We start from the raw sequence: 12,818 nt of genomic DNA, 5'->3' as shown, positions 1-12,818 counted from the left end.
CCCCCTCGGGAAGCCTGTGAGGCCAGTGGCATGAAGGACAGGCCCCCACCTCCCCCCGACCTCTTCTGTTCTCCGAGGCAGCCAGGCCCACAGGCCAGCAATGCCCAGTGGTGTGCCTTTTTATTTGTTTGTTTGTTTTTTTTAATTTTTTATTTTTTTTGCGCCTTTAAAAAAAAATTAATTTATATTTATTTTTGGCTGCGCTGGACCTTCATTGCTGTAGTTGGGCTCTCTCTAGTTGCAGAGAGTGGGCTTCCTGTTGCCGCGGCTCCCCTTGTTGCTGTGTGTGGGCTCTGTGTACCTGGCTCAGCAGTTAAGGCACGCAGGCTCTAGGGTGTGGGCTTAGGAGGTGGGGCACGGGCTTAGCTGCCCTGCGCGTGGGCTCTGTATACCCAGCTCAGCAGTTTAGGCATGCAGGCTCTAGGGTGTGGGCTTAGCTGCCCCACGCGTGGGCTCTGTATACCCGGCTCAGCAGTTACGGCACGCAGGCTCTAGGGCGCGGGGCTCAGGAGGTGAGGCACGGGCTTAGCTGCCCCGCGGCGTGTGGATCTCCCCAGGCCTGGGGTCGAGCTGCTGCCCCTGCGTTGCCGGGCGGGTCTCCTCCACTGGGCCCGCAGGGAAGCCCTTCCGGGGCACGTTCAGCAGCAGTGGGGATGCCCTGGGCCTTCACCGAGCTGGATGGCCCGCTGCCCTTCTGTGGCTGTTGAGCCTGAAATGAGGCTAATGAAAGTGGGGGCTGTATTTCACTGTCTTTTTCACTGAATTGAAGTGTGAATGGCCACACGTGGCTGGGAGCTTTCCTGCCGTCTGTGTGGACACAGACATCAGTTGGCCCTGGTGTAAACTCGGGGACTTTTCTCGCACTGCAGACACTGGACTGAGAAGAGGTGTTCTCAGGCGCGTCAGACCCTCTGAAAGCCTGCCTGTCTGCATTTACATTTCTCTGGGTTGTGTTTCCTTCGTCTTAGGTACTGTCGTGGGTGTTGTTCTTTACACGGGGAGAGAACTCCGGAGTGTCATGAATACCTCGAATCCTCGCAGTAAGGTCTGTACACGGTTGTGGGATGTGTTTTCTTGCCAGAACTTTCTGACTGATGTGGTTCGATGATTGTTGTTGGTGGGGTGAGAAGCAAGACTCAAAAACAGGAACCCCTAAAAGTGTGACTTCATTCGTATACACTTACTGTCTTTTTGTGTACATGTTTGTGCATAAGTGTGTGTGTGTGTGTGTGTGTGTGTGTGTATGCTGTGCTAAGTCACTTCAGTTGCGTCTGACTCTTTGCAACCCCATGGACTGTGGCCCACTAGGCCCCTCTGTCCATGGGATTCTCTAGGCAAGAATGCTGGAGTGGGTTGCCATGCCCTCCTCCAGGGGATCTTCCCGATTCAGAGATTGAACTCGTGTCTCTTAGTCTCCCGCACTGCCAGGCAGATTCTTTACCCCTGCCGTGACCTGGGAAGCCCATATATATATTTACACACACAATACATAAACACATATTCAAATACGTGTTTGAAGATATTGTGGTTGGGTTCCAGACCATCACGTCAAGTGCGTATCACTACAAAGCAAGTCACATGAGTATTTTGGTTTCCCAGTGCATATAAGTTATGTTTACACTATTCTGTAGTCTGTTAAAGTGTGCAGGAAAAGCATTGTCTCAAGAAATGTACACACTTTAATTTTAAAATATTTTATTGCTAGAAAATACTAACTCTTATCTGGCACACACACCTTCAGTTTGTAAAAAAAACATGGTATCTGCAAAGCTCTCTGCAGTTAAACAAGGGCTGCCTGTGTATGAATACATAACATTTTAAAAGTTTTAAAATGAAGTATTGAGTCTTGAGGGGCTCCCCAGGTGGCGCAGTAGTAAAGAAATCTGCCTGCCAGTGCCGGAGACTCAGATTCAGTCCCTGGGTCAGGAAGATCCCCTGGAGAAGGGAATGGCAACCTACTCTAGTGTTCTTGCCTGGGAAATCCCATGGACAGAGGAGCCTGGAGGGCTGCAGTCCATGGGGTCACAAAGATTCAGACATGATTTAGCAGCTAAACAACCACAGCTGAGTCCTTACTGTCTGCCACGTGTAGTTGGGCACCCTGTACCCACATCACTTTTAATCCTTACACCAGCCTGTCAGCACACGTCTGCAGCCTCTTCTCAAGAGGAGAAATGGCCTGGAGAAGCACCGTACTCTGGCAAAGCTGCATAGACCTGGATTCAAACCCACACCGAGCTGCTGGCTCTGGCACAGCCTGCAGAGTCAGCTCTGGAAGTTGACCTAATGGCCCTGTTACTGCTTGAACACAACAGGACCCGCCCGCCCAGCCCCACCCCTCCTCCAGTTTCTTAGAGTCAGAATATTGCAGAATGATTTCCTTTGTCAGTACCGTGAAAAAATATCAGTCATTTCACCTCACCGTTACAATCCCCACGACCACCATCATTACAACTATCATTTCAGTTCAGTTGCTCAGTCGTGTCCGCCTCTTTGCGACCCCATGGACTGCAGCAAGCCAGGCTTCCCTGTCCATCACCAACTCCTGGAGTTTACTCAAACTCATTTCCATCGAGTTGGTGATGCCATCCAACCATCTCATCCACTGTCGTCCCCTTCTCCTCCCGCCTTCAATCTTTCCCAGCATCAGGGTCTTTTCAAATGAATCAGTTCTTCGCATCAGGTGATCAAAGTATTGGAGCTTCAGCTTCAGAAACAGTTCTTCTAAAGACTGTTCAGTACTGATTTCCTTTAGGATGGACTGGTTTGATTTCCTTGCAGTCCAAGGGACTCTCAAGAGTCTTCTCCAACACCACAGTTCAAAAGCATTAATTCTTTGGTGTTCAGCTTTCTTTCTAGTCCAACTCTCAGATCTATACATGACTATTAGAAAAACCATAGCTTTGACTAGGCAGACTTTTGTTGGCAAAGTAATGTCTCTGCTTTTATAATATGCTGTCTAGGTTGGTCATAACTTTTCTTCTAAGGAGTAAGCGTCTTTTAATTTCATGGTTGCAGTCACCGTGATTTTGGAGCCCCCCAAAATAAAGGCTCTCACTGTTTCCATTGTTTCCCCATCTATTTGCCATGAAGTGATGGGACCAGTTGCCACGATCTTAGTTTTTTGAATGTTGAGTTTTTAGCTAGTGTTTTCACTCTCCTCTTTCACTTTAATCAAGAGGCTCTTTAGCTTCTCTTTGCTTCTGCCGTAAGGGTGATGTCATCTGCGTATCTGAGGTTATTGATATTTCTCCCAACAGTCTTGATTCCAGCTTGTGCTTCATCCGGTCCAGCGTTTTTTATGCTGTACTCTGCATAGAAGTTAAATAAGCAGGGTGACAATATATAGCCTTGATGTACTCCTTTCCCAATTTGGGACCAGTCTGCTGTTGCATGACCAGTTCTAACTGTTGCTTCTTGACCTGCACACAGATTTCTCAGGAGGCAGGTGAGGTGGTCTGGTATTCCTGTCTGTTGAACAATTTTCCACAGTTTATTGTGATCCACACAGTCAAAGGCTTTGGCATGGTTAGTAAAGCAGAAGTAGCTGTCTTTCTGGAACTCTCTTTCTTTTTCTATGATCCAATAAATGTTGGCAATTTGATCTCTGGTTTCTCTGCCCTTTCTAAATCCAGCTTAAACATCTAGAAGTTCATGGTTCATGTACTGTTGAAGCCTGGATTGGGGAATTTTGAGCATTACTTTGCTGGTGTGTGAGATGAGTGCAATTGTGTGGTAGTTTGAACATTCTTTGGCATTGCCTTTCTTTGGGATTGGAATGAAAACTGACCTTTTCCAGTTCTGTGGCCACTGCTGAGTTTTCCATATTTGCTGGCATGTTGAGTGCAGCACTTTAACAGCATCATCTTTTAAGATTTGAAATAGCTCAACTGGAATTCCATCACCTCCACTAGCTTTGTTTGTAGTGATGCTTCCTGAGACCCATTTGACTTCACATTCCAGGATGTGTGGCTCTAGATGAGTGATCACACCATTGTGGTTATCTGGGTCATGAAGATATTTTTTGTATAGTTCTTCTGTGTATTCTTGCCACCTCTTCTTAATATCTTCTGCTTCTATTAGGTCCATACCATTTCTGTCCAATATTTATTGTGCCCATCTTTGCATGAAATGTTCCTTTGGTATCTCTAATTTTCTTGAAGAGATCTCTAGTCTTTTCCATTCTGTTGTTTTCCTCTATTTCTTTGCATTGACAGCTGAGGAAGGCTTTCTTATCTCTTCTTGCTATTCTTTGGAACTCTGGGTGTATCTTTCCTTTTCTCCTTTGCCTTTCACTTCTCTCCTTTTCTCAGCTATTTGTAAGGCCTCCTCAGACAACCATTTTGCCTTTTTGCATTTCTTTTTCTTGGCAATGCTCTTGATCAGTGCCTCCTGTACAGTGTCACTAACCTCCATCCATAGTTCTTCAGGCACTCTATCAGATCTAATCCCTTGAATCTCTTTGTCACTTCCATTATATAATGGTAAGAGATTTGATTTAGGTCATACCTGAATGGTCTAGTGGTTTTCCCTACTTTCTTCAATGGAAGTCAGAGTTTTGCAATAAGGAGTTCATGATCTGAGCCAGTCAGCTCCTGGTCTTATTTTTGCTGACTGTATAGAGCTTCTCCATCTTTGGCTGCAAACAATATAAGCAATCTGATTTCGGTATTGACCATTTGGTGATGTCCATGGGTAGAGTCGTCTCTTGTGTTGTTGGAAAAGGGTGTTTGCTGTGACCAGTGCATTCTCTTGTTAAAACTCTGTGAGCCTTTGCTCTGCTTTATTTTGTATTCCAACCATATTCCAACTATAAATGCCACTTACTTGAGGTCTTAGCCTTATCTAGGGCCGTGTTTCTGCAAAGTGATGAGTTTCATGGGCTGGTTCCATTCTTTAAAATCATGTATTAAGATAAATATAGTCATTAAAATAGTAATGTTCAGGAATGCATCACCTAAAAATCAGATGCCACGGGTCATGTGTGCCCTGACTCTCCATGCAATACAAAACCAGTGCGTGGTGTAGAGCTGGGTCACTTCACGGGTTGCTGGGAGCACGGTGGAGGCCATGCAGAGCACAGCACCACCGAAGGCAGCAGTGACCCGCTTATATGTTTCCATGCTAAATCTTTAAATCATTAAGAAAAAATCAAAATGAGATTCATTGAGGTCCCTGGGATGTCGGTTACTCCGTGGAGCCCAGTATTCTCACCCAAAGTTGTGGGGATCCACAGAGCCTGCTGTCTCACCCAGGGTGCAGGTGTCCAGGGGGAGGCCCAGCCCTCCGGGCGGGCTGTGGGCCGCAGCAGCTCACGACGAGTTTCCATCTGTGCCGCCCGCAGATTGGCCTGTTTGACCTGGAGGTGAACTGCCTGACGAAGATCCTCTTCGCAGCCCTGGTGGTGGTGGCCCTGGTCATGGTCGCCCTCCAGCACTTCGCCGGGCGCTGGTACCTGCAGATCATCCGCTTCCTTCTGTTGTTCTCCAACATCATTCCCATCAGGTGCGCTGAGAGCGAGCCGGTGCCGCAGCGTTTGCGCGTCTCTGTCTCTCTGAAGGTTGTGCTTTCTGTGGTTTTGAGAAGGAGCTGGTCCCTTGTAAGGGGTGACCCGGAACAGGTGGGGTGTCATTTGTGCTGATGTTACGGCACCCGCGGTGTGTGTGTTGGAATCGGCGTTGAGATACAAGCAGCTCTTTGTGTGTGTCCTGTTAACCCGTGTGCTCTGGTTTTCTGCCCAGCCTGCGTGTGAACCTGGACATGGGCAAGATCGTGTACAGCTGGGTCATTCGCCGGGACTCGAAAATCCCCGGGACTGTGGTTCGCTCTAGCACGATTCCTGAGCAGCTGGGGAGGATTTCCTACCTACTCACAGACAAGACAGGTGAGTGTCCGGGGCCCTTGCAGGATTCAAAGTCAAAGAAGATGCTTGGACTATCTTTCTGGAGGTATTAGAGATGAGTGTTGCAGTTCTTTTATCCTCTTCATCTTTGAATGAAGATAGACTCCTTGGTGGACATGATGATGATAGCAGCAAAGCCTTACTGAGTGCTAATCGTGTGGAAAAGCACTGTTCTGGGTGTCTGTATCTGGTCACTTAATCCTCCCCTGATATTGTGAGCTTGGAGTTATTAAGTGACTTGGTTGCATGACTTGTCAGAAGCATATCGTGGTAGAAGTAGACTTTGAACTCAGACAGACTGGCTTCAAGTCCTGACCCTGAAACCACATCTTAAAATGCCTCTTTACAGTCTAGCACCTGTCACGTTACGAGGTGGTTGTAGTGGTTGAGAGCAAGTGGGGAGACCTGGGTTCAACCTTCATCTCTGCCATCTAGTGAACATGGGATAAAAGGGGATTTGTTGCAAAGATCTGGGAAGCCAGAGCAAAGCTAGATTTCAGGAAGAAGAACCAGGCAAGTTCTGGCTGTGTCAGTATCAGGATGGTCTCTTGACTTGACAGCACTCACCTGTTGTCTGTGCGTCTGTCTGGTCAAGGTTTTGATTCCTTCAAGATTGAATCTGATTGGCCTCGTGTATGTCATGCCCCGCCCTCTTGGCCAATGGAATGAGTCAGGCACTCTGATTGGCATTCTCTCTAGACCATCCCACGGACCAAGGATGATCATTTCCCCTGGACCTCTAAGATTCTGTTTTTAGAAGAAATTCTTGGATTCCAGGCTGACAGAATATCACAGATGTCTACTCCAGCAGAAGCAGTGCTGAAACCAGCGTGTGACATAGAGTAAACTCTCAAAAAAAACAAAAACAAACAACTCTTGTTACTGTTAATAATAGTAAGAGCTTTAGGATGCAGGCACAGTTACTCCTTGCTTTGTGTTTCAGGAACTCTTACCCAGAATGAGATGGTTTTCAAACGGCTCCATCTTGGCACTGTAGCCTATGGCCTCGACTCAATGGATGAAGTTCAAAGCCACATTTTTAGTATTTACACCCAGGTAAAGCCTTCTGTTTTGATACCCAAAGTGATTTTTAAAAATATTTACTAGCATCTCTATTGGGAAGGATTCATAATGCCATATGATTCACCCATTAAATGTGTACAACTCAGTGGGTTGTTTTGAATACTCAGAGTTGTGTAACCCTCGCCACAATCTGTTTTTATCTTCATCACCCGAAAGAGAACTGCCATACCCACGAGCAGTCACTCCTCGCTTCCCCCCACCCACCTTTCCTTCCAAGCCCGTGGCAATCACTGGCTCTTCATATTTTGAATAAACCTGCAGTTGAGGTTCTTCCTGTCTTCCTCATCCCAAAGGTTGATCTACTGAACTACGACTAATGGATGGTAGGGGAAACATGGAAGAAAATTATTTGCCAATAACTAGTATCAGAAACAGAGAAGGCAGTGGCACCCACTCCAGTGTTCTTGCCTGGAGAATCCCAGGGACGGGGGAGCCTGGTGGGCTGCCGTCTCTGGGTTCGCTAGGAGTCAGACACGACTGAAGCGACTTAGCAGCAGCAGCAGAAAAAGCTCTGAGAGTGTGATGGTTCTCCTTCAAGCTTATAGACATGTTTACTTTTCCCCAGTTATAAGCAAGAGCAATCAGTAGTTACTGGACTGCCTGTGACATAATCACGGTGTAACTGATGAGCTTTAGTTCCTCATCTCTTTTCAACTCAGCAATCTCGTGGAAGAAATGATCAGAAATGACTATCAACTTATCTGCTTCTGGTTTTCTCCCCTGCTACAAGATTTTTCAAAACCAGTCTTTTTTTTTTTTTTTTTAGAGAAAGATATTACTTGTAAGTGTCCTAAGAGTCCTAAAATGTTAGACCGGTGGATTGCCACCTTGGCTGTTCATCAGAATTCCTAGTGATGTTTTAAAAAACAAATAGAATAAAAGCAAAACAAAAGACATTGGCTTGGGCCTGATCCCCTAGAGATTCTGGCTCATTCAGATGCGCTTCTGTGTGTTAAAGAAAGATGATAAACAAGCAGTTCCCTTGGTAATTCTGAAAACACACCCAGAGCTAACATAGATCGCATTAGACCAGCTACAGGTTATGACAGTGGTTTGAGGACAAGAGAATAAAGAGGCCATATTTTGCTTGAATTTGTCCAAGTAGATACTGATTCTGTAGTCAGAAGGCCAGTTAAAAATGTATTTTTGTGTAAGGATCGGAGAGGGACTCTCTACGTGCTTAGCGGCACAGTCAGAGTCAACGTTTCATTTTCTGGGACGTTTGCCAGCGGGCACACCTGGACGTCCGGGGCATCTCCTGAGCGCAGCGGGCGGGGAGCAGAGTCTGGAAGCGAGTGTGGGTTTTACGTGAAGAACAACTCGCTCGATCCACGTCGAGTCATTACCTACAGCCAGCACGAAGCACCTGCCATTCCGCTGGCTGCCTGTGTGGGCATCGTGGCTTGACTCTAAATGGATCCGTGGACCTTTTTCAAAGATGGACTTTAAGACTGTTGGAAAATCACAAGGATGCGGTTGGGCTGGGGGGAGAAGCCACAGCCCACCCCGGTTCCTTTCCCCCTCTGTCTGACCCATCTCCCAACGTCGTGTCGTGGGGTCTGTGCTGGGCTCCGAGTGTCACTCTCTAGGGGGCTTCCCTCTCTGCCAGCTTCTGCCACCCTGTCAAAGCTGATGGCTCCCGTGTCGGCATCGACCCGACCTGGAGCTTTAGCCTGGAATCCTTGGCATCCCTGCTCACGCATAAGGAGAGCAGTGTACCCACATCCCGTCCTTCTCCCTGCATCCCCTGTGTGCTCAAAGTCGTTCTCGTCTTTGTAAGCACAGTGCCCCTTTGCCCTGTGAGCTCCGTCTGGGGGTTTGGGAAGTGGCCACCTGCCTGCAGTCACAGGCCTGCCCCCCTAGACCACCTGCTTGGCTTTGGTTGTCATCCCCTCTCGCTCAACAGGCAGAAGCTGCAGTCTCCCTTGCCTGGCTGTCTGCAGAGACCCTGCAGGGTTTCCCTGCTTCGCTCCTCCCCGCCCTGGTCCCGGCAGCAGGGTCTGTGGTGTCCAGCGTGGCCTGCATCCCCTCCCCACCCTCGCCCATGGTTCAGCCTCTCCTCCCGCTCACCCCAGTACACCACGGCCTGCAGCTTTGCGGCCAGGGTCGGCCACTTCACTTCTATGTCTTGGAGTAGTCTTCCCTCTGAACCGCCCCCTAGTGCCCTCCGGACTCCCCCGCAGGGGTCACCGTGTGGATCGTCACGCTTCTCAGCCCCTGGCCGGGTCCCGCCCCCCTCGGAGCCCCGTGTCAGCGGTGCCGGCCTGCCGACGGTTACGTTAGATGGCGTCGTGCATTGCAGTACGAGCCCTGGCAGGAGGCACACCCCTGCCCATCCTGGTATTTTTAAGAGCTCGTGATACTGACAGAAGCCACCCTTTCTCCGATGTTTGTCTGGTTCAGCTTTGTGGCCCATTTTGGGGGAGCGCAGATAAGCCTCTCTGTCAAGTGCTGAGAGTCAGAAAACAGCCTTTTTTACGGTGAACTCTCAGCACCCTTCCTTAGCAGAGGCTCATAAATTGACTTGCCCATCCTGGCCTTGGTTTAAAAGAACGGGGTGTGATGGGGAGAGGCTGGGGCTGGTGTGGACACCCCTCCCCCAGGGAGGCCATCTGCACCCTTCTCTCTGGACAGCGAAAAGCTGCCTCACAGATTCTTTTGTGAGGACAAATATGAAGCCTTTCCTGTGTGTGTGTGTTTAACAGCTTTATTGAAGTATAACATACATACCATAACATTTAGCGATGTTAACTGTACTGTTTAATGCTTTTTTCAAGTAAATTTACAGAGTTGTGGAATCATCCCCACAATCCAATCTTACACTGTACCCACCCCCTCAGTGGGATTCTCCTGAGCCCATTACAGCCGTCCATCTGCCCTTTAGGGATTAATAATAGGATGTTTATAGCAGTGTCTCCTAAATACAGCGTTTGGAACTCCTGGGTGAGATGGCCAGGGACCGAGTCAGAAGCTCTCGGAGTGGTGGCTGGACTTACAAATTTTAACAGGTGAACCAGGTGATTCCAAAGGGCAACAGAGGCGCTGCAGCTGCTTTGATTCTAATTATCTAGTTGCTCAGCCACGTCTGATTCTTTTGTGACCCCCATGGACTGTAGCCCACCAGGCTCCTCTGTCCCTGGGGTTCCCCAGGAGTGGATTGCATTTCCTTCTCCAGGGGATCTTCCTGACCCAGGGATCGGTCCTGCATCTTCTGCACTGGCAGGGGGATTCTTTATCACCGCGCCACCTAGGAAGCCCACCTTGAATCTAAGGTCCGCCGTTATTTTTCAGAATATCGCTGTTCTAGATCTGTGAACTCCAAAGCAGAGGGTGCAAGGTGACCCGTGGAGGTGCAGGAAAGAAAGATTTGAGTGTTCACGCACACTTCAGTTTCATCTTCAAAATTAAAGCAAAATTTAAACCTTACTAAGAGCATGAAGATTGACCTGGGACCCTCCCTCAATTTATCAGACGAACATTCGTCAGGTACAGTCCTTGAAGTGTCCTTCAGAAGGAGTCAGAATTCTGGAATTGTTTATTTTCGAAACATTGGAATACAGACTGTGTTTTATGAGTGTCTAGGTGACTGGTTTTAGGGATGTTATTTAACTAAATTAACCTCATAAAAAAGGCAGGTGGTTTTACAAGATTCCTGCAGGGAAACTCCAGATGATTAATACAGGCCCAAACAAACCACAAAGAAATGGCCAACACATTATGAGGGAAACCCATGACAGGCTAGGGAGATGTGATGATTTTTCCTCTGGCTTATTGATTCACTTACTGACACCTTTAAAAAATTGAGAGATGGCTCACAAACCATAACATTTGTCCTCTTAAACGTACGGGTCAGGGTGTATTAGTACATCCTCAGTGTTCTGCAGTCACCACTGCTATCTAATGTCAGCGTGTGTTCACCACTCCAAAGAGGGACCCTCCCTACCTCTTAGACTCCCACCGTTGCCCAGCTCCTGGCAACCACCCGTCTACTTTTAGTCTCTGTGGGTCTGCCCATTCTGGACATCTCAGATGCCTGGAATCAATCAATACCTTTTGCACCTGGCTTATTTCACTTGGCGTAACATCTCCAAGGTTTTTCCAGGTTGCGGCCTGTGTCAGCACTTCATGCTCCTTTATGACAAACAGATACAACAATTTGAATCTGTAATTTTAAATAATTATAATTTAAAATCTATAATCCTCAGCATATGTCATTTTGAACTTTTAGCTAACTCTGTGAAATATGCTCTCTTCTTTTTAACACGTCATTTTATAATCTTTTGCCGTTTCTCAATGCACAGTATAACTTGAATACACATGTGGGAAAGGTACTTAAATTTTTTTCTCAACATGGTCAGAATATGGCAACCCACTCCAGTGTTCTTGCCTGGAGCATCCCAGGGACGGGGACGGGGGAGCCTGGTGGGCTGCCGTCTATGGGGTCGCACAGAGTCGGACACAACTGAAGCGACTTAGCAGCAGCAGCAGCAGCAGTGTGTATATTGCCTGGAATATGGAATCATCTGTTTTATTTTACTCACCCTGGCAAGTGGAAGTATCTTTAACTTTTATTGATACATGTGTCTGAGAAAAATCATGACTGGGAGCCACGTGGTGTCCTTTGTCAGAGAAAACCAAGACTAGTGGTTTTGAGTGTTCTTCTAGGCTATTTTATATGGGTACATTCTTATTTTTTTTTAAAAAACATAGTTCACCTTGTTACACATATTTTGATCTGTGAACTGTGATTTTTCACTTAATAGTTTGTCTCTGTTGTAGGACTTGGTAGAGTTGGAATTTACTGAGCGGTTTTTCCCTTTTCTGTTTAACGAGTATGTTGGTGAGCGTGTGAGTTTGTGCTTTACTTTTTGCACAAGACGTGCGCGGCGTGTGCTCGGCCGTCAGTGGGTGCTGTGCCCAGCTGGCGCGTCTCTTGCTTTCTGCATCCATAGGGAGCACAGAGAAGACTATGTTTTCTCAGGGAAGAATTTTTACTCGTGTGTTTTTCTCTAGGACACAGAGCTTACTTTGTTTTTTAGTCATTAAAAAAGAATTCCAGTCCTTTCTTAAGATGCATTTTTTTGTTTTTTGACTACAGAAAAAATAAATTAATGTGGATCGGTAAAAAGAAAAAAAATTGAGGTCACCTGTATCCACATCAGTCAGAGATTCCCGGTACCAACACCTGACTGCATAAAACGCCATGCCGGTTGACTGCCTTTGTGCGTCTGCGGAGATGTCTGCTGTGTTTCTCTCTCTTTCTCTGGTTCTTTTTTCTTTCCAACAAGAAGTCATTATATTTTTGTAATTCCTTTAAACTAGACTGAGGATCAAAATTATGTGTAGAATTGAAAAATATGTATATGTGCCTGGACCCTACTGTATTCTTTAAGTGACCGGGACCTGGGCATATATATTTAGATTTCTTAAAATCTTTCCTGGTTGCTCAGTGAAGCGCTTCTGCCTAAGACCCACTGTTAGGATAACACTGTCCCGCTTCCCTCTCCCCACACATGTCGTGGGTATGGCCCTTTCGAGTGGTTTTATAACAGGGCCAGGTAGGGGTAGAGTGAGGAATGCACCTCGGAAGGAAAATTCATCGAGGTGGAAAAAAACGCAGTCATTAAGACAAATCATATTGTAATGCAGTATTTAAAAAACTCAAAACGAAAGTCAAAAATTCAAATCTTAAATCGACAGGCTCCAGTTGAGCACTTGCACAGGTTGGTCTCACCGTCCTGACCCTGGTTTTGTGGCAGCAGAGGGTGCGTGTCTGGTTCCCGGCCTTGCCGCGATGACGGGATCATGGCGGGGGCATTCTTTGTTGGGGGGG

The 12,818-nt window shown here is 47.2% G+C and overlaps 1 protein-coding gene across 2 annotated transcripts in view; it reads left to right on the top strand.

Moving 5' to 3' along the window:
* The window catches only part of LOC105001199 (probable phospholipid-transporting ATPase IIA), a 60,574-nt gene that overhangs the window by 44,133 nt on the left and 3,623 nt on the right, over nt 1-12,818 (top strand). For both annotated transcript variants that reach the window (XM_010857380.1, XM_010857375.1), the window contains exons 10-13: nt 969-1,045; nt 5,345-5,505; nt 5,742-5,884; nt 6,846-6,958. In XM_010857380.1, coding sequence (XP_010855682.1) covers nt 969-1,045; nt 5,345-5,505; nt 5,742-5,884; nt 6,846-6,958 — 494 coding nt within the window. The remainder of the gene's footprint in view (nt 1-968; nt 1,046-5,344; nt 5,506-5,741; nt 5,885-6,845; nt 6,959-12,818) is intronic.

This window comes from Bison bison, unplaced genomic scaffold, assembly GCF_000754665.1.
Source record: "Bison bison bison isolate TAMUID 2011002044 unplaced genomic scaffold, Bison_UMD1.0 scf7180017854867, whole genome shotgun sequence".
Taxonomy (NCBI): domain Eukaryota; kingdom Metazoa; phylum Chordata; class Mammalia; order Artiodactyla; family Bovidae; genus Bison; species Bison bison.
Note: the sequence above shows the minus strand (reverse complement) of the source record. Positions and strands in the feature narration are given on the sequence as shown.